The sequence below is a fragment of the Pogona vitticeps genome, chromosome 2 (genome assembly GCF_051106095.1).
Source record: "Pogona vitticeps strain Pit_001003342236 chromosome 2, PviZW2.1, whole genome shotgun sequence".
Taxonomy (NCBI): domain Eukaryota; kingdom Metazoa; phylum Chordata; class Lepidosauria; order Squamata; family Agamidae; genus Pogona; species Pogona vitticeps.
The window spans coordinates 143,017,268-143,044,477 of NC_135784.1; the positions used below are offsets into that span (position 1 = coordinate 143,017,268).

Sequence of the window (27,210 nt, forward strand, 5' to 3'; positions counted from 1 at the left end):
CCAAGAGAGCAGCTAGAACCCTATAATCAACCATGTCAGCTTGGCTGAAACACCATATTCTTTGACTTAAATATTGTCAGCTTAAAACAGCTGGGATGCTTAATGAAGATGCTCAAGATTCATCAATTGTAGTCAAGTTCTCATATTCTACTATGGTATAATTATGCCTGCTTAAGTTCTTGTAACCTCTCAAGAACTGGAGTCAATCCCCATCTTTAGAGACAAATATTAAACCCAATGGAAAATTACAGCGTGGGGATGTATTTGCCTCCTACAAAAAAATAAGTTTTTTAAGTACCATAACTCCAGACTGAAATATAACTCCCTTCCCAAGCTAGGAAACAAAAGGGTCACAACCCAGTCAGATGCTGTACCTCACTGGGCTGTAAAATATTTTGATTAAAATCAAGGCGAGGGGACCAGATGGTATCCATCCCATATAGCCCATCTTGACCCTTTGCCCTGAAAACAAACAACTAATTCCATCCCACAATCTCTGAGCAGTTTGAGTTGTTGGTACTTACGACTGACAGGCGAAAGACATGCCAAAGATAGGAATGCAGCGAAAAATGCCCTCCCAGCGTGCATAACTGACCCGCTGCAGCCACTGCCCGCCAAAGAGACCATGCTTGAAAGCAGAGAGCACGATCTGCAGCCAAGGAAAAGAAAAGAGAGGTTATGATTGAGACAACAAGGGACGCCAAATCAAACCAATGTCTGGCAAGCCAGGTTACATTAGCTTCACTAGTGTTCTGAAAGCATCAAGGGGGCAGAGCTCTGCTAGAATGATGACCAGGCCCAGAACAGTACAGGGAGTGTTTTACTACATCTTATCTTCTAGCCTTTGCTCCCCCTGAGCAGAAGAGTCAGCAAATGTGTGTTCTGCACATATTACAAAAACTACACATATATATAAGTGGTAGTGGGAGTATGTAAGAGTGGAACAGCTACTAACCACCTTTATGCTGAAAATTCTCCTTTTCTGGGTCAATTCTACCCTGTTGTGATCTGTTGCTCCTCCAGCAATGCCACCCAAATACACCTTGCTCTCAGTCGTGACTGTGCCCATTCTTCCTTGCTGCCCCTGTTATGCATGGAACTACTTGATTAGTTGCATTGCCTCTCTCTTCCTCCAACACCTAGATTTTCTCGGGAGGCCTGACTTAAAATCTTTGCTGCCTTTTCTCTTTTACCGTGTAAGTTCCATGTTTTGACTTTTTACTAATGATTCTCTGTAAAGTATGTATGTACTGATGCAACAGCTTTGGATGCATTATGTAAACCGCAGCACTTCCTGAATATGCGTTTTTCCATAACATTCATCAGCTTTGGTACATGGCACCAACTAGCCACTTATGCTCTGTATCCTGAGACTTAATTAAGGACCAGCACAGCTTCCTGAACGGCATGCTTCCTGAACTGCAAATTGATGAAATACACTTCCATTGCCTTAATGGCAACATATACAGAGGCAAGGGGTAGAATATATGGGATACAATGAGAAAGATGTGGGAATGCCATCAGCGCAAAGGTGGTTCAGAGATTCACACTTAGGGGCTGTCTCTAGGAGTTTTGTTAACTGGCTGGAGCCCTGGCAAACCTTTTCCTAATGGAAGCAATAGATTGAGGGGAAAAAAGGAAGGATACAATCAAGGGATCCTTCTGGCGATCTGTGTGGTCTAAGAACCCACAGCATTAAGTATACAGTCTATAAAAGGTGCTGAATTGCTGGAACATGGGGATGTGGCATGATCTGCCTGGAGGAACAAGAATGTGTGGTATTAGGTAGCACATGGGAGACACATTCCTGGGTCTGTGGCCACACAGGACAGCACGCAGCTTCTTTTCAACCAGCAGTCGTCGTCTTCTGCTAGGCAGTGCCAATCATATTAAATAAAGCCTTTCAGACCAAAGCCCGGACCTATGAGTGGTTGCCAACAGGCCCTCCTGGCATCTATTTAACATGTCCTCTGAGAGCCCACCCACACCAAAAAGCTTGGACACTGAAATTTAATTTGCATTGTGGTTTCCCTTAGTTGAATTAACCACCAACCACTGAAGAAAACAAAAGCCTTCCAGTCATCATTAATACTGACCACAAACATAAACACTGTGTAAAAGATCAGAGCCATGGCGCTGAAGGACTGTATGGAAGCCATCATGTTCCTCTGGAGGCTCAGTGGAAGCACTATGCAGAGGGAGACAATAAACAGCAGGACTATGCGGAACAGGCCGCTCACCTGAAAAGTGAGGAAGAGTTACAGTGAATGGTACTGATAGGATCCTGGGGTGGGGCATCATGGAAACGCCTAGTGAATTCAAATATGTAAAACTAAACATGCAAGGTATAAACCCTCTTTCTTGCCATCCCCCCCAACCCAAAGAGCACTAAAGTAGAGAATCACTCTGAAAGCAAATTACGAGAAAAGGGTACTGGACTATGAAGGTAAACAGCGTCCCTCCTACCGTTCTGCGATTAGCCCAAATAGTCACTTGGTGCCACTGTTGCTCTACGAAGCTCTTATCCGGTGCATTTTAAAAGCAAAGCGCTTGTTGGCTGTTTTAAATGGTAATCCGAACACAACCTATTTGAATATCTTTTATGTACTTCCAGCAAATAAAATGAAAACTAACCTTGATTCAGAAAGGAAAATGAACGAAGAAATGGAAGTCTTGGAAATTCTGACCCAGAAAATTAACCGACAGCTTTTTGGCTATTTATTATACCAGAAAGCTTGGAAATGGCTAGAAATATTTAATACCTAATTTGGCTTTGCTTATGATGCATCTTTTTAACTTCTCAGCTCCTTAATCAGAGCTTAACTACATCCGGCCAGAGCAGATAAAAACCATGCCAAAACTCGACTGAATGTCCATTTAGCTTTTCTGGCCTGCCCTTGCCCCCATGGATTGTTCTCTGGTTCCTATTTCTCTATTAGGAATTAAACTATTCCTGCACTGGAAAGGCAAATAGTAGATATGCTATCAGCTCTGCACTTTCTTGACCGGGTTTGCAGGGTTATTCACCACCTAGTTGTGCCTTCCCATTTGGAGGTTTGAGATTAACAAATGAAGCGATAGGTTCTAAGCCTTATGCTATAGACCCAAAGCCCCCTTTGGAGCCTCAACACACAGAATCCCACTTCCCTCACAGATTGCCCCTAAAGTTCTTGATGATGCAAACTTCTACATATCCCATCTACAGTCTTCTGTTGATTCATAAGCATTACAGGTTCACATTCTTCCTTGTCCAGTCTCGCAATTCCATCAAATGAAATACATTGTAAGCACCCCTAGAAGGTTGATGAAACACAGTAACAATTGCAAGGGGGAGGTGGGTATGCATACACTTATATGTAGATACCACATAAACAAGAAAACTGTTGTGTATAGAGATCAACTCCACCGTGGTCCTTTCCAGGTTTTAGTAGGAGCCTTAGGACAGTGGTTGTAGAGGCTAACTTTCCCTCCCCCAATTAGTATAGACGCTGGGCAATTAGCCAATAGAGTAGGGAGGGAGGGTTGGAAACCTCCAAATGAGGGGTGGGGTTTTATATATATATATGTGTGTGCGTGTTTTCCCTGTCTTTAGTAAATCGAATTGAATTACTACTGTGTCGCGGCTCTTATTTGGCATCGAACCCCACTATCTAACAAAAACAGAAAGAGCCAACCTCATTGTTGAGCTAAGAGAAATGTAAGGTATGAAGAGGAAGGATGTGAGCCTGCAGCACACAGAGATGCAACAGTGATCCTCCAGATGCTCTTGGCCTGCAACAATTGGTAGCCCTAGCTAGCACAGCCAATAGTGAGGCATTCCAGGAGTTGTAGCCTGCAACATGGTGAGGATCACAACTGTCCTCTCCTGTTATAAGAGCTACGTTAACTAGAACCCCAAAATCAACAAAACAGGAGCCAGGTCCAAAACCCATAAACCCAGAACAAAAGAATTCTGAAGCCACAAATTTGTTCTGAGCACCGGAACAGAGTGGTGCCTGCAACTGTTTCACATAAAAATCTATTCCTGGTCATTCCAAGAGGTCTTAATTTCAACATAATTTATGGGTGGAGAGGAGGGCAAGTCATGTTGTTATTGCTGCTGTTGAACAATTAGGAGCCCTTTAAGAGCTACAGGAAATCAAACAAGATCTACCTTCCTTCCACCTCTGGCACACAGGAAATACCAAAATGTGCAAAAAATTCACTTGAAATTGACCCTTCACCACCATCTTTATTAAATGTGTGCTTTGGGTTAGACCATCGTGTGGCAAAATGTTCTGTGTTTTCAACAGTTGTTACTAGTTCTAAAAATGGCAGAATGCTTGGGTGTATCACATTCCAGCAAGACACCATCAAAAGCAAAACACGTCTTATATACAGGAAAACTACAGGCCCATGGAAGACAATGAAAAACAAACTTACCTGGAGTCCCAATAAGCGGGCAAAGAAGTTTGATCCTAAGTCACCAATAACAACGTAGAAAGCAATGCAGGTTCCTAGCATCAGTCCAATCATACTGCAAAGGGACACAAATTGGCAGGTCACTCCAGAGCAGAGAGTCCCCTTGGAATGTAGCCCTTACTATTTGCCAAGCATATGATAGTTGCTGCATTGAGGTGAGACTGGCAATCTGAAATATTCTGAACACAGACACCTCTTACAGCCAACACTCTGGACACTTTATCTATGAATTTTATACCACCTTGCTAAGAGGGCAGCTTCAGCAGAAATCATATGAAGCTGGCTCTGTGCTTCACACTCCTTAACATAGGCACTCCACAAACACACTGTACAGAAGTATGTTTGACACCACCCTCTAATCTAAACCCATTGTGCTATCACTAGACAAACAGACCACGAAAAACCTGGCCTATAAACAACAGGCAACCAGTGAGACATGGTGGGGATCCAAGAGGGCCACATTTACCATATGAGGTGGAAGTAAAGACAAAATTAGACTGTGTCTTCTTATGCATTAAGGTTATGGCTATGTAGCAGTCTACATAGTGCAGCTGCATACACTGTGTGAACCTAATGTTGACCCTTGGGTAGTGTAGGTGGCATATAAGTTAAATAATAATAAAAAATAATAATAATGTTGACTGTTACCCTACAGGACACTCGGAGAACCCATCTAAGACATGGGGATATTCTGCACAGGGCACACAGCAGAGTATACTGTCTGTGCTGCATTTCCTCTCTCTCCTGTTAGAAGCTTGGAAACAAGCACTTCCTAAATTCAGTGACATTTGGTACGTTTTGATTACTAGTTCAGGTGAAGCTCAAATAGAGTGGTGCCCCGCTAGATGATTACCTCACAAAACGCTTAATTCGCTAGACGATGAGTTTTTGTGATCGCTATAGCGCTTCCTATGGGCGATTTTCGCTGGACGATGTTTCGGTCTGTGCCTCGCAAGACAGTTTTTTTTTCAGGACCTTTTTCATAAGACTGATTTTGACAGCTGGTCTGTGACTCGCAAAATGAGTGTTTTTGGGGCCATTTTTTGTAAGACAGCAATTTTGACAGCTGATCTGTGCTTCGCAAAACGGTTTTCCTACGGGTGATTTTCGCAAAACGACAATTTTTCCCCATTGGAACGCATTAAATGGATTTCAATGCATTCCAATGGGAAACTGCATTTCGCCAGACAATGTTTTCAGAAAACAGCGATTTTCGCGGAACGAATTAACATTGTCTTGTGGGACACCACTGTAGTTCCATTTCACTATACTGTGAGCACTGAAACATTTTCCACACCCAAACAAAGGACTGAAGAACATGCAGAGAAACACCATAAATGATGATAGCACTCACTCTTGGTAGTCATCTTACAGTACTTCTGAAACAGATTCTGAAAATGGCACAATTTGCTTCCCCTTTGATTTTTAAATAAATGTTCTAAAATGGTGGTGGGAAAAGTGTTACATACATACATACATACATACATACATACACACACACACACACACACACACACACACACACACACACACACACACACACAAAACATCTAGTGGAGGTGTGTGGCTGCTGTTTTATGGTACTTTAATAAAAGGGATACTCTAGAAACCATACAGCTAGGAAAGGTGAAAGTCTTCAAGTGCACACATGTTAATTTAATGGCTTTCCCACAGCCAAGAAAGGAAGCTCTACTTTGGGAATATATATTTTTAAAAAGATACATATATGGACCACAGGGAATAAAAAATAGGGAAACTTGGAATAGTCAATGGTATTCCATCACACATAGCTGGGATGAGAGGGGAAGAAACAAGCTTGAAGCCTATGCATGCTTAATAGAGAGTGGGATGTGCCTTAACCCTCCTAGGAAGATGGACAACATTTTAATTAAGAGATCATCCTGGGAACCTGTGTGCCATTCCCTTTCACAGACTATTTCCTCTCCCATTTCTGACCATATCATATCTCCAGAGCAATTATATGGCACAGTAACAGCAAAGAAGCACTGAATATATTTTAAGGTATTTAATCATCACCACCACCTCAGACCTGCAGAGCTGGAAGGGAGCCTATAGATCATTGAGTCCAGCCCCTGTTCACAACCTAGTTTACATCTGAGAGTAAGAGAGGGAGCCAGGATCACACCACTAGTTAGCTCACCACAGATTACAGTTTGAGAACCTCCATCACAGAAAGCAACCCTGTGATGCTATTGATATTCAAATTACAGGCTACATTTAGATGCAGATTTCCTTGTCTTACTGTGAGAGGGATGCACAACCACCGTAGATGCAGGAGAAGAGGAGGCAAAGAAAAAGCTGCCCTAGGTTGCTTTTCTATAATTCAATCACTGGACAAACCAGAGTAAGATAAGGCAAGCCATATTTTTGTTTATAAAAGAAAGGTTACAGTGAAAGGAAGTAAAGGATTTCAAATGATGACAGAAGCACCATGCTATTATTATTGCTGGAAAATTGCTCACGTAGTTCTTGCTTTATGGAGGTGGGAACCATTGGAGACAGGATAAAAAGCCAGTACTGAAATATGTACTGATCTCTGCAGAGACTGAAGTGGGAACAATGAACAGGCCTCCCCTGCCTGACCTGTAATGAGCCCGAGGAGTAGGGAAGGGAAATGAATCCCAAACCTTCCAAATGGAATCCCATCACTTCCAGCTTGGAAATGGTGGGACTCGTCATCCAAGCAGCCATCTTAACCAAGAAAATCTATGTGAGAAGCTGAAAGCAAAACATCAGGGGCCCTTCTAATTATATAGGGTCTTGCCACAACAATGTGATCGAGGAGCTATATACATATCAGATTGCCTAGTCAAATAATAAGAAGTGCATGTACAAGGCCAGGATCTGGTTCAGTGAAAGCAGTTGTCTGCCTAAATAAACAGCACAGTGGTACAGCTCTGAAGGCTAACAAAGCACTCACTGATACAGGGTCCAAAGCACTGGGCTTTTAAAAGAGGGAGCTGTAGCTGCGAATGTGCATCAAACATGGAGGCTTCATACTATTCTGCAGAAGGGGAGGGGTGACACGTGGCCCTCCATGTTTTTGACTAAATTTCAAGAAGCCACAGTCAGCATGGCCAATAGTGGAGGACTACAGAACTTGTACCTCCACACATCTAGAGGGACAAAGGTCTGCCATCCCAGGTCGAACACATGTGAGTCGCACTGTAAACTTCCCTGGGAGAAAGATTGTGATTAGCCCAGAAATAGGACATGACAGTAGAGACAGAACACCAAATCTGAAAAGGTCAAAATAACTTATTTAAAACTATGAACAAACAGTTTAGAATATTAAAGTGATGCACTTTGAGTTATTTTTAAGGAGAAAGGTGGGATAAAAATATTTGAGAGAGAGAGAGAGAGAGAGTTACCTGGTTTCCACCAGCATTTTCCCAGATTTTCCATAAGCGTGGAAGGCTAAAAAAAAAAGAGGAGGAAACACAAATGTAACACCACAATTATTGAAACGTACGTATGTTCAAAACTCTGCAGGTAATTTAAAAAAAAGAGTATCAGACACCAGAGGCAATGGAGAAAGCAGGAGTTTGCTAATTTTATTTATTTATTTATTTATTTATTTATTTATTTATTTATTTATTTATTCATTCATTCATTCATTCATTCATTCATTCATTCATTCATTCATTCATTCATTCATTCATTCATTCATTTAATATGCCGCCCACACTACCCAAAGGTCTCTGGGCGGCTTATAACATTTAAAATACAATAAAATTTAGAACAATTAAAATACAATTAAAACATATATAAAAATTGCCATCGGACCCACAGCTAATATTATTTCAATTAAAAGCCTTCTGGAACAGGAAGGTTTTGACCTGGCGCTGAAATGTCATCAGCATCGGCACCAGACGAATCTCAGTCAGGAGGGCATTCCATAGTCTTTCAGATTTGGTTTTCTTTCACCCCAGCACCAGATCTTGGACTTTTCTAAATATGGCATACTATTCACACATCAGAAGCCAAATAAAAATGAATTAAGGCAAAAGATTCAAAACAGGTTCTTCCTTTTGCACTCCCTCCTTCCCAACGGCTCAACAGCACTAACCAGGAGCTACACATGGCAACCATTAAAAGAAACAAAAAAGTCAGCATAGGAAAAAAAATCTGAGCATAAGAGACTGTGTGGCAAAAACTTACTGTAGTGCAAACTTTCAATCAAGTTCCCATTTTTATTCCTTCCTTCCCAATTATGACTGAACCACTTTGTGTTGGTGATGGGCGGATTGAAATGGTGAGCAGAATGTTCAGCCACCCCGAAAATATCTATGATTCACAACCCACACCAAAGAGATTTGACCAAGATACTTGTTTCTTTTTTTTTTTCATTCCATACACTGGTCAACGCTTGCAGCACAAAGCAATCAGCATCCTTGAAATCACTGCTTCTCCGGAAAACTCTGTGCTGTGTTTTCAAAAGGCATTTTACTACGGGAATAAGGGGAAAATTACCACCTCTAGTTCTGAGAGAGAACCTTTTTAACCAAGCCTGTTACTAATGCCACATTCATGCGAAATGTTTACAGAGGGCAACTGGCTTTCAACCCTCGGTTTGCACAATGTTCACATTCTCTGGGTGAAATCTCTGCTTAAAGGAGAAGAATCAGTCACACCAATGCAGGAATGCAACAAAAGAAGGCATGAAGACAACAAGAACGGGGGCATGTCCATCTACAAAGAAAGGGCAAAGGACAACATTCCTCCAAAAATGGAATTTCTTGATCTATGTGCTTTTTTTTAAACTACTGATTTTCAATTTAAAATCAGTATGTTTTTAGAAATGTAATTCAATACAAATTTAAAAAACCCAAAATATAGCTGTCCTTGCAGGCACCCAATTACAAAGGTACCTTCAGGTTCCAGGACAACTGGAGTAAGAGGCAGTGGAAAGAAAAAAAGAAGATTCACTAAAACACACCCACGAGTTAGTAATCTAACTTAGATATGAGGGATAGGCTGGGTGGCAATCACCAGGCTATGAGAGCAAGAGGCTCTGTTACCAAGGTGTCTACACTTCCACCTCCAACTGCTATTATGCTCTAGTTTCCATTGCCTAAATCCTCTGGCCAGGTCTGAGGAAAGTGCTTGCAAATGTCTTTTTCCACAGTAGTTTCCAACTGCTTACATTCCTTTGCTTTAAAAAGTGGTGTGCCTATGTGTGCACACGTACGTACAAATACGTTTTGGAATGGAGCACAATTACTTATGTACCTCCAAGGCAGATAAGGCAGAGGGTAAATAAGTCATGAGAACCAAGAGGTACACCAGGAGACAAAAGCAAGCCTTAGGAGGAGCTTTTAACTACCTACTGTATACTGAGAGACAGACAGGTGGGGCTGCATTTATTTATTTCCATATCTACACTGCCCCATTAGAGTAGCCACTCTCTGAGATGATATCTCAATTCATAAGTGAGAATCTGCTTCAGGGTTAATTTTTGAGGCCTTAAATGAAGGTCAAGTATAAAACCTAACATGTACTGTACAAGTAACCTGGAGGCCTGAGCATCTTCTGTTGACTTGTGCTCCTTCCACCTTTTATGGAATGACCTAAGGAGCACTAGAGCACTGGTTCTTAACCTTGGGTTACTCAGGAGTTTTGGACTGCAACTCCCAGAAGCCTTCACCACCAACTGTGCTGGCTGGGGTTTCTGGGAGCTGCAGTTCAAAAACATCCGAGTAACAAAGGTTAAGAACCATTGCACTAGAGCAACCAAATACCTCCTCCAAAATATGTGCCCAACTTTCCTCCCCAAAATTAGCAGATGTAACCAATCACTCACTTCATGCTCAATGTACATGATCCTTAGAGAGCAGTAAAAACCTAAAGAAAGTTTGAGGAGTTTATGGTTCAAATCCCAGCCCAACCGGCAATTCAGTAGATGCTGCTGAACACACAATACACAGTGAGATATGGTTTTCAGTCCAAACATCTAACCTGGACAATTTATGAAAATACAGTAAACAGTTGTACAAACAGCTGGTTTTCATGCTTGAGTGTAAAATTAAGGGAGGTCCTTGCAGATCACGGTAGCTACTTGCATTAAAAAGGAATGCTAGAAACCACGAAGCTGCCACTGTGACATGGCCTCAAGGATCCTCTGGCACTAAAATGCTTACATGAAAAGTTTGCGTTTGGGAGCAGTTATTTCTGCACATGAACCAGTTCTCTCAGCTTCCCTGATACAAAGGAACAAATGAGTTCTTCTGCAATAAGGAATGAAAGAGCTGTTACCTGGCTTAATTCTCGTCGATGAAACAGGCTGTAAATACAAGTTAGTAAATGAAGCTCATTCATCTGTGCACATCTAGGACATCAGCATTCCAGATTTTAATTTGGCATCTCATCAGTGTCTGAAGACAACTGACAGACTATGTAACAGCAGGGGAAGAAAGCAGCATGTAACACAATAACACCCCCCCCCCTCAGAAAGCAAACTCAAACAGGAGAAGGGGTGAGTGAGTGAGTGAGTGAGTGAGTGAGTGAGTGAGTGAGTGAGTGAGTGAGTGAGTGAGTGAGACTGAAAATGAAGCAGTGTGAAAGTGGTGGTTCTGGGTAAGCAGAAGAATTCTGGCCAATATTCTGCCCATATAGAGGGGAAAGTGGTTGAAAAGAGCAAGGTCTTAGGATTTTACATAAACTTTGAATGTGGTGCCTGGCTAATCAGTACAGTATTAAAAGTGCAAGCTGTTAAAATTAAAACTGCAAGCCTGGGAGTGAAAGGGCAGCTAAAGAAAAAGTAAAAGAATCCCTTTATATTATATATTATTGCTGCAAAATATTTACACAGCCCTTTAGTATATCAAAAGGGTAGCAGCGGACACAGGTAACATCAAGGGAATGTATGATGGTATCAAGCAGGCTTTGGGTCCAATACAGAAGAAATCTGCTCCCTTGAAGTCTACTACAGGCGTGATCATCCAGGACCGAGCACAGCAGATGGAACGCTGGGTGCAGCACTACTCTGAGCTATATTCTAAAGAGAATGTAGTAACGGAAGAGGCACTAAATAACATTGAGTGCCTGCCTCTTTTGGAAGAGCTGGACAGTGAACCAACTTTAGCAGAAATAAAAGCACCCTTGGATTCCCTTGCCTCTGGCAAGGCACCTGGAAAGGACAACATCCCCGTTGAAGTTTTGAAGTGTTGTAAAGAGATCATCACCACTGAGCTGTATGAACTCTTTTCTCTTTGCTGGAGAGAAGGTGGAGTACCATAGGACATGAAGGACGCAAACATCGTCACATTGTATAAGAACAAAGGCGACAGGGGCGACTGCAATAACTACCATGGTATCTCTCTTCTCAGCGTTGTAGGGAAGCTGCTGGCCCGTGTTGTGCTGAAGAGACTTCAGGTGCTTGCAGACAGAGTGTATCCAGAATCACAGTGTGGTTTTCGAGCTAACAGATCCACCACTGACATGGTATTCTCCCTCCGACAGCTGCAGGAGAAATGCAGGGAACAACAACAGCCACTCTTTGTGGCCTTCATAGATCTCACAAAGGCCTTTGACTTGGTTAGCAGGGACGGACTTTTTAAAATACTTCCCAAGATTGGATGTCCACCTCAACTCCTTAATATCATCAGGTCCTTTCATGAGGAAATGAAGGGCACTGTAGTTTTTGATGGCTCAACATCAGATCCCTTTGACATCCGAAGCGGAGTAAAACAAGGCTGTGTCCTTGCGCCAACCCTGTTTGGGATCTTCTTTGCTGTCATGCTGAAGCAGGCCTTTGGAACTGCAACAGAAGGTGTCTATCTCCGGACTAGATCAGATGGAAAGCTCTTTAATCTCACTAGATTGAGAGCGAAGACCAAAGTCCTAATGAAATGCATGCGGGACTTCCTCTTTGCTGACGATGCAGCCATTGTTGCCCACTCTGCTGAAGACCTCCAACTCATAAATCATTTTAGCAAGGCCTGCCAAGACTTTGGACTAACTATCAGCCTGAAGAAAACACAAGTCATGTGCCAGGGCGTGGACTCACCTCCCTCTATTACTATCTCCATGCAAGAACTGGAGGTTGTTCATGAATTTGTGTACCTTGGCTCAACAATCTCTGACACTCTCTCCCTAGATGTCGAGCTGGATAAACGCATTGGGAAAGCAGCTACCATGTTCTCTAGACTCACAAAGAGAGTATGGCTTAATAAGAAGTTGATGGCACACACCAAAATCCAGGTCTATAGAGCCTGTGTCCTGAGCACACTCCTATACTGCAGCGAGTCCTGGACCCTTTGTGCACGGCAGGAGAGGAAGCTGAACACCTTCCATATGCGTTGTCTCCGACGCATTTTTGGTATCACCTGGCAGGACAAAGTTCCAAATAGAGTAGTCCTAGAACGAGCTGGAATTTTCAGCATGTATACAATATTGAAACAGCGCCGTCTATGTTGGCTTGGGCACGTCGTGAGAATGGCTGATGGTCGGATTCCAAAAGATCTCCTGTATGGAGAATTAGTGCAGGGAAGCCGCCCCCAAGGGAGACCACAGCTGCGTTACAAGGACATTTGCAAGCGGGATCTGAAGGCCTTAGGAATGGACCTCAACAGATGGGAAACCTTGACGTCTGAGCGTTCAGCTTGGAGGCAGGCGGTGCATCATGGCCTCTCCCAATTTGAAGAGACACTTGTACAGCAGACCGAGGCAAAGAGGCAGTCCCGAAACAAGCAAAACCAGGGAGCTGGACAGGGGACAGATTGGATTTGTCTCCAGTGTGGAAGGGATTGTCACTCTCGAATTGGCCTTCTCAGCCACACAAGACACTGTTCCAAGACCTCCATACAGAGCACGATACCATAGTCTCTTGAGACTGAAGGATGCCTACAGTATATCAAGTACGGTGGTGCCTCGACTTACGACCATCTCAAGTTGCGACCAGCTCCAGCTGCAAAATTTTGCTTCAACTTGCAGCTGGAGCTTCGAGCTGTGACAGGAAAAAGGCAGGGAAAAAAGGTGGGGAATTCAAATTTGCTAACCGTTGGTAGGCAAAGAGGCTGCTGCTTTGTAGCTCTTTCGCCCCAACGGTTAGAGGGCCTGGTCGGAGGAGGCTTCTGTCTGGTGCTGTTTTTTGCTTCTGCAGGGTGGGTTTGGGGTTTTTTTTGGGGGGGAGGGGGTATGTTTCTGTGCTGTGATGTTTTTTGTGTTTTCCCCCCCAGCCCCATTGTGTTCGGGCTGGCTGTGTATGGGGGGTTGTGCTTTTCCCCAAGCCCCATGGCGTTCCACTGGGGCTGCCTCTGTGTGTGTTTTTTTTATTCCTCAGCCTCATGGTGGTCCACTGGGTCTGGGTCTGTGTCTGTCTCTGTGTGTGTGTGTCTGTGTGTGTTTTAATTTTACATTTTTTGGCATTTTCCCCCCCAGCCGGAATGGATTAATGGGGTTTCAATGTATTCCTATGGAAAATGGTGCTTCGACTTACAACCATTTCGAGTTATGCTCATCTTCTGGAACGGATTATGGTCATAAATCGAGGCACCACTGTAATTCATAATCTTCCACATAACAGCTTGCTAGAGAAAGACTCTTATTCATAGCTTGCAACTGAGGAATGAAGACCTTGCAACAGTGGCATGACCAAAGCTACAAATAAGTTCCATGCAAAGCTCAAAGTTGGACTCTAGTCCTCTAGACCCAAGGCCACTGTTGCAGTCACTAAACCAAACCAGCTCTCATAATGGTCAGCAATGACCACAAAAAGATGAACTTTTAAACAATGGCATTAGTTCCTAGCGGGCTGGATATCTCAGAGAGTTGCAGTCCCAGAGGTTGGGAACTCAGTTCTCACTTTTCCTCCCAATAGAAGAGCCAGCCTGTGTAGCCTTGAGCAAGCTGCAGTCCCAGAATGCCCCCAGAAGAAGGGAATAGAAAACTACTGTACTTCTAAGGACTCTCTATTGTACTTCCTAGCATGACCATGGTATGTGTTTAAGGTATTACCCAGCAGGACATTCTGAAACAAGGAAAGGAGTAGACAGATTATGCAAGGGAACCAGATAAATCAAGTCCCTATAAATGATGTTGTTCATTCAAAGGTATGCAATTAATTTTACACACTTGGAGTAGTTAACATCCAAAATGATATTCTCCACTTTCCACAGGTTCAGTGAAATTGTCAACTGATCATGAACAGCCAGTCCCAGTTTCTAGCAGGGTGGATAAAAATACTGTAAATGATTTTAAAAAATCAAATTGATTTAAATCACAATTTAAACCACAAATGATTTAAATTTAGAAAATGATTTTTAAAGTTCAAATCATAAAAAACACCTGCTTTTCAAAATTTAAATTGGTTTTAAAATCAGTGTGACTTAAATCAAATCCACCATGCTGTCTAATGTGACTTTTCTTCACAAAAATTGAGCCTTAGCAGTAACACCACAACCAGCAGCTGGGCCATCATATGACCAGTTATCCAGGCAAAAGGCTTCTATCATATAGGAAACCATCACATCTGGAAGGGAGATTCTAGTCAACCCTAGCCTTCCCATTTGCCAGTTTTCTACATGCAAGGATTTTTATTTATATATTGGCATGAAAAAATGCAAACTTATGAATTCCCATCAACAGATACAGATTTATCCTCTCTTTTGTTGTTTGTGAAAATGTCAGTGGTTGCCTTTTGCACTACTTTTGAAGACATGGATCATGGATGTGCCTCAATGTGTACAGAAATGAAACCAGAACATAAAACCACATCTCAGTTTCAAGAACACCTTAGTCACTTTCACACCTATTGCATGACGGGTAGGATGATTTTCACCCATGATCCTGAACAAGGCTTTAGTGTGCCAGAATAATAACAGTAAAGACACTACCCAGTCTTTTTCTACCAGAGTAAAGAGCTGCTTTTGCTGTATATGAATTACAGCTTGGAAGCTACATGACACTGTTAAGTAAGCATTCCTCCCAACTTCAGAACTCTAATGGTACACAAGCATAGACAGTCTAGGTAAGCTCTTTTGCATCACTGCAGAATGTCATCAACCTATTAATATGTCTGCACGAGCTATTCACGAGCAAGTATTTCCAACTATTCGCTTACAGAGAAGAATATCACAAAGCGATAAAGTGAAAAGGTTTAAGTCCTTCCCTTGGAATTATCTCTACACTGATGCCTGAAAAAATACACAGGCAATTCTGAATTAAGGAACTATGTTGCTTTAAAACCTCCCATCAAAAGTAGATGTTGTCTAGCGGGGCGGGGTAAAAATCGAATAAATAAATAAATACATAAAAAAATAAAATAAAATCTGAGGAAAGGTACAGCCATGAACAGAGTACATAATTTTAAAACAACAGCAATAAAACTGCTACTGTTTTGTTTCCAAGCGACAAACATTATTGATTTGCTGGACTCCATACACATCAAGCATTCCTCTTCCCACCATTCTCTCTTCCAAATCACATTTAGAGGTGTTCGGTTCCATTGTTTCCCTGCCACTTTGGTGCCTGCAGCCAAAGCTTTGAATGTTCTTCCGGAAGACACTGCTTAGATCAAGTTAATTTGTAAAACTTTCCTGCATCCTTCCAAGCCGCCAAAGGCTCCCACAGAATCAACGTGGGTGCTGCCAGGATATCTTGCAGCTGGACCGGTGTAGAAGAAAGCACACAACAAAGGCTGCTGTGTGTAGCAACTCAACCTTGATGCATTAGGAGGACTGTAGCAGCGTCGATTTTGCTGGGGCTGAGGGTGCCTTTTCCCATGCACTCTCGGGTGGATGGCACCTCTCCCAGGGCAAAGACAGGCAGAAAGGGAAGCCTTTCCTTTTTGCACCAGTGTTTGTGTGCCAGGAAGTTTGGAAGCCTTGACTGGCTCCTTCTGTGTATCTAAGCTGCTTAGTTTTAGAGTAAAGAGGACCTCTTCTTCCTGGGAGACACTCCAAGGTGAACAGGACTCAATGTATTCAGGCAAAAGAGGAGGAGTGTACAAAGACTTATTGTAACACAAAAGGGGAAATCAAGGACGATGGGCATCTGGCATTGGGGAGAATGAGCTATATTCGGCTCTCTCTTCCTCTCCTCCCACCCCCAAAAAGGGAACAGTTACACTAAAAGCATATCTTTTGTAACAGAGGTTTAACCTTCAGGACCACAGGAGTTTTCTAATTTTTGTTGTTGCCAACAGACATATTTTGCAGTGGCTGTGCTATGCAGCTAAATGAGGGAGCCTCAGGCAACAGAGGAACTGAGGGTATCCATCTGTCAGCAGTCACTAAGGAGACTGCACATTTCTTTAAATCTTTTGCAGGCAGAGAGACCAGCCAATTCCCCACTCTGACTCCCCAAGAGGCAACTCAGGAAATACAAGATGGGCTTATGGTTGTGGGAGGGCAGAAAACAGCATGTCCTGCCATGAGAATCTTTCACCTCCGCCTCCTCAAGGGATCACTCCCACCTCTGGAACCACCAGGCTCAAAAGGGGTACGGTAGAGTTTCTGTTTCTGGAGCGATGGCAGCAGCTTAAAAGAAAGCCCAAGAGGGGGCTATTACACACAGCTCGTTTTCCAGCAACAGGACAATTGCATACCAATGAAAAAGGCGCAAACCCTCAGCCTGGACCACGCATCTCTCCCCCCACCCGAATCCTTGGGAATTGGAAGAAAGGTCAAAAATAGATGGTGATCCAGGCGCCAAAGCACAGCAGACAAACTATGAGGAAGAGGGCCGCCAGGCCTTGCCAAAAACCCACACATGAATCTTGCAGATGTTTCGGTTTTCTTGGCTGCTTGAAAACTTTGTACACAGTTTCTCCTGACCTCCCCCTTGTGCTGCCGCAAACACACAATTCAAGGAGCCCATAGTCCATGCCAGGCTTTCTACTGGCAGAACCCAATGTCCTCACAGCAGCACGCTGGGTGGGGAAAGTGAGTGGGTTTGGGGCTGAGCCCAACCGTTTACAGCAGATACCCATTATGCCAGCTCTCTTCCTATGAGCTTTTGTTTGGGTTGTTCTCTTCTCTCTCTGGCTTGCGCAGTCAAAGCAGTTCTTCCATGTCCTCTTCAAAGAGTTAAATCATTGTGCTACAGCCAGCTGTTACACATAAGGAGGAAAGAAATGAGTCTATGGGGGAGAACCATTCCCACAGTGCTCTGAATAATTTAGCCACACCAGTATGAGAGCTGTAAATTCGGAAACGGAGTAAAAGCACAGCATAACCCCCCACCGCACCCCCAGCTGACCATGCTCACCTAGCCCAGGGTAGGTCCTGCGCTTGCTGAGATTGGCTGATTTCACCAGGAACATACAGGACTGATGAGTCATCCAGGAGCAGAAAACAAGCAGCAGGGCTCCCAGAAAGATGCCACACTAGAAAGGAGGGAAGGGATACAACAAAACGCTGGATAAATAATAAACATTCAACACCCCCCCCTCTCCTGTTCGATTCTTATTTCATGCATTCTTATTGCTGTTCCAAATCACCTAGAGGCTGCCTAGGACATTTGCAGCCACACGCTTGCCTGTAAAGGGAGATCCCATGCCCCTGAACAGCAGTCAGCTAAAATGTGACGTATGAGTTCAATTTTATTCTCACACATACACGCACAGTGAGTGAGGGACCTGCCACCTGTTTGGTAGATGGCTTGGTTGCAGTCCTTTCTTGCTTGGAAAAGAAAGCCATAACAATGTGTGGAAGCAAAGAATCCTCCACGCCCTGGTGTTGTGACATTTTCTGGGCACCTTCCAGAACAGTGATCTGTCTCTAGCTCCTACCAGATTCATGTTAAACAAGTTAGCATGCTGTTGATCCAGGAGTTTGAACTCTTCAGCGGAAGCCTTACTGGCTGTTCTACCCACGGATGACACAAACATAAATTACCCTGTTAGCTACCTGTCTCAAAAGCATTGTGCTGGCTCAACGCTCTGAACATCTCTGTAGAGGAAGCGGAAGGAGTTTGGGGGAAGGAGGGGGAGGAGAGAGGACATGAATGGCTGAGCATTTATGAAAACAATGTGTGACTCTGGGCAGGAACAAGTGGTGCTAAATTTTAATCGCAGCTGCTATTTGTTCTCCATGAGTCGAAAGAGTTGTAGCTGTGGAGCTTCTGGCAACTGTGCGCATAACAAACCAATGGCCTATTTTGAGAGGCCTTTTGACCCAAATGCTGTGAAGGACTTTTTCCTCAAGGGAAGCTTTCTTGACATCAGTTGGCACCTGTGGAGTTGGAAACAACTAACATGATCTCCAGAGTCCTATCAAGTCCCTTCGGAAACAACTGCCACAGAACACTTTTTGCACAAAATGAAGCGTGCTGTAACCGTTTCCAGAATATGTGGTAGAACAGGCAAAACAGGGTGGAGAACCCCTTACCCCACAGGGCCTGCTGATACGAAAAAATGACGCACAACCTTGGACAGGCAGAAGTCTTATAGGAGGTACTTGCCTACTCCTGTACTCTGCTATCCATTCATGCAACCAAGTGCCATAGCATCTATTAGCAGTATCTGTTAACAAGTACTGTTGTACACTGGCAAAGCATCAGCAACCAGATGTTCCTGTGCACAACCACACATCATTGGTGGTAAGCATTTTCACAGCCACAGAGACTTAATTGCTACCAGCAGTCCACCTCCTGTTAAGTCCAGAACTGGGGGTGGGGAATCAACTATACCTCTGGGTGACCCATAACCAGTACATGCTGTTCTATTTTGTTTTGTTGCTTTACCAATGGGGGCATTTGTCTCTATCACCAGTTCAGAGGCAAGTGTCATGAAATGCTGCCTGCCACAACAATATCAGAAATAGAACCTGCCACACGCATTAGGAAGGTAAATGTTCCCAAAGGAGACAATGATACGAACAAATCTTCCCCTATGCTCACCTGCAATGTGTGATCTCATTCTCTCTTCTCTCCATGAGGTCCTTGATGCACTACATGGCAGTAATATTCCCTTAATATAATAATACATTTATTTTCTCTACATTCGTGGCTAGCTTAATTTTAAACTGAGTCTTCCTAATCTTCAGAATCCTTTTTCTTTTCAGACTTATTATTGCTTCACGCTGTTTGCAACTGCATTTTTCTTGATGCTGTTTACATTTATATTTTACTTCCCTGTTGCTTATATTTCTATTTTCCCTTTCAGACTGCTTATCACTATCTTGTTTGTTAATTCTAACCAGGGTGGATAAAGATCAGAGATATTTTTTAAAAAAATCAAATTGATTTAAATCACTATATAAATCACTATTTAAATTTTTAAAAATGTTTTTTTATTTAAATTATCAAAACACCTGATTTGTTTTCATTTTAATCATGATTTGGGTCAATCTGATTTGAATCAAATCCACCCTGATTCTAACCTACAGTATGGATACTGAAATGCATGAGAATTTTAGGGTTACCTAGCATTAAACCCCACTATCTGCTAGGAAACTTTATATTATAACTCCCAGAATCCCCCCCCCCCAGCATGGCCATACTGGCTGGGGGAATTCTGGAACGGGTTGTCCATGAACATAATGTTGCCTAACTCTGCTCTAAGCATACTGGAACTTCATTTTAAGCAGATATGCAAAGGACTGATAGTTCCTATATATTCAAAAAAGTTCATAACAACATGTAAGGGTTTTGTTTCTTAGCTTCGAAGGGCCAAGGAAGACTTATGTCAGTGCAAAGGACTGTTTGCCTCCTTAAAAACACTAAAATCATTGTCCTACAGAACTAGAAACTAATTTTTCTCTCCTCAACAGGAAATATATAAAACCAATGAATGATGGCAAAGATAGAGGTCCAAAGGAAGGCATCATGATCCCAGTCCAACATTTGTCTTCAAACATTGCATAACATGCCCCATAGTCAAACAAACGGCTGATCCTGGGGATAGATAGCGGACTTATAGCAACAGGCACTCTGTTCCCAAATCAATCCAAGGTTAAAGCCAAAGACAGCAAGCCCTTCAACAGCTGAGTCTGCAGCTACTCAGACTAAAAAAGCAGTGTTTATCATTTGACAAGTCAAATATTCCAGCAAGAATACTCTGATGCAGATCTATCTACATGTGAAAAAATATATCTACATCATGGTGCCATCTGTTAACGGACCAGCTTACATGACTCAAGTGTTTTGCTTTGCAACATGCTAATGCCATCTGTTGGGAAAAAGATGGAACAAACCAACAGCTGAATATCTTGATTGGCTGAAACCTTCTGATTCAAAGATTTTAATTGCCTGGAAAATTCCCCCTCCAAAAGGACATTGTGTGTCAGCGTACAGTATGCCTCTGTGTATATGTATACAGTAGTACCTCGGTTTACGAACGCCTTGGTTAACGTAATTTTCGCTTTACGAAGGAAAATCAATTGAAAATAATTCCTCGGTTTACAATTTTTTTCGCAACACGAAGCAAGTTTCCCCAGGATGCATTGTTCCTGGAGGTTTATAGCGCCGTCCCCGTTCCTATGGCAAACCGCATTTTGGTTTACAAATTTTTCACATTACATAACGTTTAAAGAATGCATTAAATTCGTAAACTGAGGTACGCCTGTATTTACATTTTTAAAGCAATATCAGGTTATCAATTTGCTTAACAGTTTTAGCAAATAAATTTAGCTTGTCTCACCACAAAAAGCTCTTACCTGTTAAAACTGTTCCTCTATGTACACTCAATTAGGAGCACACCCCAGCAACCCAAGTAGAATTGGGGGGCTACCTTTCCAGTTTTCTAAACATCATTTATTGTAGGCTATACATTGTTCCTGATCAATGCATCATAGAGCAATTTTAACTTTTTGTGGGATCATTCATCATGAACCAACAGCAAATCTGCTTACAATCACCATTATTTTCTTTTCTTCAGAAGACTGCGGAGTTATAGGACAATAGATTTGTCAAAAAGATATAATTTTCAATAGTTGATAATGGCTGCAGAGGTGTTAGATTATTTCATGACTGAACAATAAAAAAATAAAATAAAAGCAGAATGCAGTTTTAGTAGTAAATCTCACTCTCTCCTCTGCAGTACACAGTGACTAAAATCCTGTGGCTTAGCATATTAAATTGTACTACAGTAGCCCCACTGAATCAGTGGGAATTTCGCAAGCAAACTCCTCTGTAAGTTCCACTGATTCAAACGGGCCTACTTTAACTGCAAGTTACTTTAGATAGTATATAACAAAGTATGCCTATTTGAATCAACGGAATTTATGGAAGAGTTGACTCACCAATCCCTATTGATGCATTGGGCCTACTCTACTGCAATTTACCATGCTAAGCAATAGGATTTTGACCTATAAAGAAACCACATTATACTTCAAATATGAGAGCAACTTATTTTGTGATAAAAGAATGAGCATTCACAAAACATAGCTCCCTGACAATGTGGTGAGAACACCTCAGATGATAAATGATAAGGCCTCAAAGAAAGTAAAAGAGATATCACCCAGTCTAATTTGGAAGCCAGCTGTCAAGGGCTATTCACCAACATTTTTTAAGTTCCTGGAAGATGGATTACTTGAAAGTTGGCAGGCAAGAAACACTAAAAACAGTATAATATAGCTACATTATCCTGTATGGGTAGAGCATCCCACCTCCTAGAGCAAAGGCCCCCTATATGTTGCTTATCCATTAATTCCATCATACTTCCTCATTGGCCCGGCTGGTCAGAGCTAATGGGATCTGGCATTTAATAACATATGGAGGGCCACAACCCTATTCCAAAGAAAGCTGACGGGATTATAGTGGATCTTGAACAGAACATTCAATAGCAGCATATTAGACTGGGATTGATAAATGAAACACTAGTGGAAAAGTCAGGGTACTCTCTGCTTCCAAGAAAAGACATAGGTTAGTGGTTCCCAACCTTGAGTCCCCAGATGTTCTTGGACTAAAACTCCCAGAAGCCTTCACTACTAGCTGTGCTGGCTAGAATTTCTGGGAACTGTAGTCCAAGATCTGTGCACCCAAGGTTGGGAAGCACTGACTAGATCATCATTGAGAAAGAGTAAAATCTGACTAGCAAATACTGCTTATGAAATTACAACCCTAAGACCAATTCAGAAACCAGAACTTAGCCGTAAAGAACTGAATTGGGTATCTAGAACCAGTAGAAAAGGAACTTTGATAAAAATACTGTGAGGGAAAGAAGGAACTTTGTAGATACTGAGATTGGATGCTACAGTTACTGACAATTCTGGGATTTCAGATGCCATCTGCTTACAAACCATGAACCTATCAGCATTACAGCAAAGGAATGTGCCACCGTCTATGAAATCTCCAGTTTCAGAAACAGCCAAGTGTGCAATTGAGTATTAGCTACTGAAAAGCCACTAGAAGACACAGCTTTTGCCCTCATGTCCCACTTGTTGGAAACATAATATTGGACTAGGCAGATCTTTGGTCTGATTCATGACAGTTCTTATTGTGATCTCAGCCAGGTTTTAAAAATAAAATGCAAATCTATAAATTGCATGCACTCATAATATTCCCTTAGACCATGCAAAAATACACACTTTGCTTATAAAGTGCAAGGAGTGCAGCACATTGTGAGTCCCTATATCTTGCAAATGTAGTGTACATGCAATCAGGGAAGATGAGTGAGTCTACAATTTTCACTAATTACAGAGTACAGTATTGTATTCGCATGGCATGCATTTATTGGATACTTAACATATGAAACAGCCCTGGATGCTGTTTCCAAAACCTGCCTTATACTTGGCTCTACCATCTGATGGCCCCAGTACATCCAAGGAAGCAGTGCCGGGGAGCAGGAAGAGAAAAATTAGAAGAAGAAATCAGAAAGAAAAAAAATATGACTTGATTCTAAAAGAGATGCAACATGGCTTTCATTAAGAGAAGGCCAAAACAAAACAAAACCCTGTCACTCCCCAGAAGAGAAAAAAACAATACACACTCATTTCCTCTAGGTATTCCAACCCTATGATACTTCGGCATCTACACAACAGATCATATAAGTTTGATAAACCTTTAGTACAGCAGATAAAATTTAAGGCCTATAGAACAACACCTTCTCGTGTAACTTTTAAATAACCAGAAAGCCAAGGTAGGAGAATCTATGCCAAGATACAAGACTTGTAGAATTAAAATCACCTAATATTCTTTTTCAATGCATTTCTGCAGAAAGGATAAGTTGAGCATAAACAATATAACCAGAATTCTTTTTTTAAAAAACACTTATAAAGTACAGTAAAAAACAAATAATTGTGTGAGTCCTTCTAAGTGTTAAAAAAGGACAGTGCTATTAAAGTTACACACCATCCTCTGCAATATAATAGCTGCCAGTATTTGGAAGGCAGCAGATCTGAACTGACATGGAACTTACTTTTCTTAAAGTTCACATAAACCATTAAGGCTTAAATGGAAACATTAGTCTATTGTCTGCTACTTCCAAATGCATTAGTGTCCAAAATCACTGTTTTAAAAGTTCAGTCTATCAGGTTAGTCACATTTTTGGGTATGGGTCAGGATGGGATGTTATCTTCTAGTTTTCCTTGGGTAGCAAAATGTCTGAGATCACCTTTAGCACTTACCATAGAAGGGAAGAGTGTGAAATAAGATTATGAGGACAATGTTCAGTATTTCGAAACATTTGAAAGCATAAGAAACCACTTCCTCCTTAAGCAGTGGACCAAACAAAACTAATCTGTTTTGGCTGTTATGAAGGAGGTCACCTGTAATCTTCTTTCTGATAGAGGACTTACAACCCTATATGCTGTAAGCTACCTTGGGTCCTTTTATAAGGAGAAAAGTGGGGTGATTTTAAAAATTAAATAAACTTAAACAGATGCCACCACAGACACATATTCAAAAGATACAACTTTTCCAACACAAGTTCGGAAGTAGAAAGCTGCATCTCCTGAGCATATGCCTTGCCTACATCCAGATTTCTTGGCAGGAAGGGGGGAAAAGGAGAGGGGAGGCGAGATCAGAAAAAGCTGCCCAGGTGCCACAGTGCACAAGACCCAACTAACTATTTGGGGAGAACAAGAGATGGAAAAGGGGGGAGGATTGTTGCAGGAGAGAGAAAGAGAGAAGGGGCGGGCGCGCAAAGGCGAACTAACCTGTCGAAAGCAGAAGGGCATCGTTAACACGCTGACCCCCACGATGCTGTTCACGATATTCATAATTAGGCCCCAGTTGGAACCAGAAGACGGGGCAGAAGCCATTCCCGAAAAAAGGAGGGAGTTTTGAGGTGGAAGGGGCGATTAGGTCGCGGGGAGCGGAGGGAGCGAGGCACAGAAGGATGACAGTTTGGCTTCCTAATTCGAGGGCGACCGGGAGGATGATGGGACGTCGGCGGAACGAAGGGGCTGCGTCGTGCGCTGAGGGAGGGAAGGAGGAAGGGGGGGGGATGATCGCGGCCGCGTACGATTCCGCCGGGAGCGCCAACTCTTTGGGGGCCCCGCCAGAAACCGGGGCTCCAAAGCACACGTCGCCGCCGCCACTTCCTCGTTTCCCCTTTGCTCTGTTGGCGCTTCCGGGATGCGACACCACAGAGGGCGGGAGGCCTAGAGCGGCGAAAGAGGGAAGCGAGTTGCGCTCTCTACGCGTTGCCCCCCCCCTCCCGACCCCCGTCGGGGCACCTGCTTCCTCCCTTCCTAACTGGCGCGCCGGGCGAAAGGGGCCTGAGGGCGAGAGTGCGGGGAGGAGGGGGGCGTTGCTGTGGAAACCGGGGGCGACGCTCAGGTTACGACTCTGCAACGTCAGCTCCGGGATCGCGCTTGCGGGAGTCTTATGTCTTAAATCTGGGTTGCACTGGCGATGCTGGTGTTGCTGCGCCTCCGGGGAGGGGGGGGGGACTCCGGCGTCATCGTGGAATCGCGGGGAGGAGGAGGAGGAGGGACCATCTTGACACGGGTCACCGGGGTTACGCCTTGTGGGTCACTGTGGCAAACCAATGCCCCGTTTCCACGTAGCTGCCAGCAACGCAACGGAGCGCTATCATACTGTATATAGAAACCCAGTCTGTGAAATCAATTCCACTAAACCGCAGAAGCCTGTGCTGCAGGGTCAGAAGACCAAGCAGTCGTAAGATCGAATCCACGCGACGGAGTGAGCGCCGTCGCTTTGTCCCAACTCCCGCCAACCTAGCGGTTCGAAAGCATGCAAATACAAGTAGATAAATAGGCACCATCTCGGTGGGAAGGTAAACAGCGTTCAGTGTCTAAGTCGCACTGGCCATGTGATCACAGAAGATTGTCTTCGGACAAAACGCTGGCTCTGTGGCTTGAAGAGCGGGATGAGCGCCGCCCCCTAAAGTCGGACAGGACTGGACAAAAATTGTCAAGGGGAACCTTTACCTTTACCTTACAGATGTGAAAGTGCTTGTGCCACATTTGGATGGAATCATCCCGCTCAGTTATTAAATAAAATCACACCAGGTTACAAGAAGTGTAGGAGGAAGCAACTGTAAATGTCTTGTAGATCATGGTTAGGAAAAAGATGTATATTAGGATCCACTGGTAGATTTATCTGTAATTTGCAAAAGATCAAGAAAGCTCTCCTGTTCCCAACAGTTTTACAATAGAAATTCTAGGTCCATATTATCTTGTTTGAACCCCCACTGTATACCAACTCAAGTATACAGTACATTACTTGTACATGCAGCAGGGCACCTCAGATGTATGATTGTGGGGCTCAGGAAGTCATTGATGCCTCATCCTAACTGCAACTGGAGACCTGGAGGTTCCAGTTTTTAAAAAACAAAAAACAACAACCCAAAGTAGATCCCACAAGCTTGAAGCTCTTCCTCCCAAGTGGTAGATATACTAAGTGGCACCACCTCCTGCTGTGGTTTTGGCTATTGGTACATCAGGTTCAGCAGAGCTCTTAACAGAATGATATGCAATGAATAGTGTCATCACGGACTATAGCAAACCGTTAACGAACACACCCTGTATTCAAGTCATAAAAATATTGTCTTAGAAGTTAATCCAGTTTCAGTTAACATACTCCCGATAATCATAAGAAATTCATCATTTCTGGAACTACTGTGACTGTCCTAAGGTAACTCAAATGTACACATGCTTGCAGTCTTAGGCAGCAGAAGCAGTTGGAATATATAGTAATAGGAGTGGAAATACTAGCAGAAAGAGAAACGATCCTGTGGATTTGATCTGCACTAATTTAAAAGCAAAATGTTTTTTTTCCCCAGCCCAGTTATTATTTATTATTTACCTACACATGCCCCAGAGAAATGCACAGGATTGGGAAAGGAGCCCCTCAAAGTATTAAAAGCACCATAGAGAGTTTGTGGCTTTTCAGAGGTATCTGAGATCAGGATTATGGAAAGATTGGTGGCAGTGGAGAGGCCTTAATGCTCCCAGAAGATCTGTTCTACAGTCTGCAGGAATTTGTGGACCAGCAAAATGTATACTATCACCAATCCGACGGTGATCCTTTTTGCATAGGATCCTTCTTTATTCGTATCACAATGTTGCACAGTTTAAAATTATGGATGCATATGAAATATAGATAAAGTTCAAATTAATTTAAAATGTTAAAGTGATTAGACTGCTTTTGACCAGAAGTGGGCTACTTTATTAGTGCTGTCTTGGCCATTTGCTAGATCTTCTCTTGTACACATGGTGGGAACATAAGTGCTGCGTTGACTGAATTTCTCCAGTCACTGAAAACGCTGTCCTGTATCGAAGGAGCCCCATTTTATTTGATTATTCTTTGATCTTCCTACTTTGCTTCAAAGTCTATTAAGTGACTTCTAGATGGCCCAACTAGAGTCTTATCCTGATG

At 42.8% G+C, this 27,210-nt stretch overlaps 1 protein-coding gene across 1 annotated transcript in view; it reads right to left on the minus strand.

Annotated features, from left to right (window-relative positions):
* The window catches only part of SLC38A10 (solute carrier family 38 member 10), an 83,272-nt gene extending 58,405 nt beyond the window's left edge, over window positions 1–24,867 (minus strand). Inside the window, exons 1-6 of the mRNA XM_020813422.3 lie at window positions 24,522–24,867; window positions 17,692–17,809; window positions 7,854–7,899; window positions 4,423–4,516; window positions 2,097–2,240; window positions 525–649 (exon numbers count right to left, since the gene is read on the minus strand). Of these exons, the coding sequence (XP_020669081.3) occupies window positions 525–649; window positions 2,097–2,240; window positions 4,423–4,516; window positions 7,854–7,899; window positions 17,692–17,809; window positions 24,522–24,626 (632 nt within the window). The 5' untranslated portion in view covers window positions 24,627–24,867. The remainder of the gene's footprint in view (window positions 1–524; window positions 650–2,096; window positions 2,241–4,422; window positions 4,517–7,853; window positions 7,900–17,691; window positions 17,810–24,521) is intronic.
* Window positions 24,868–27,210: the final 2,343 nt, after the last annotated feature.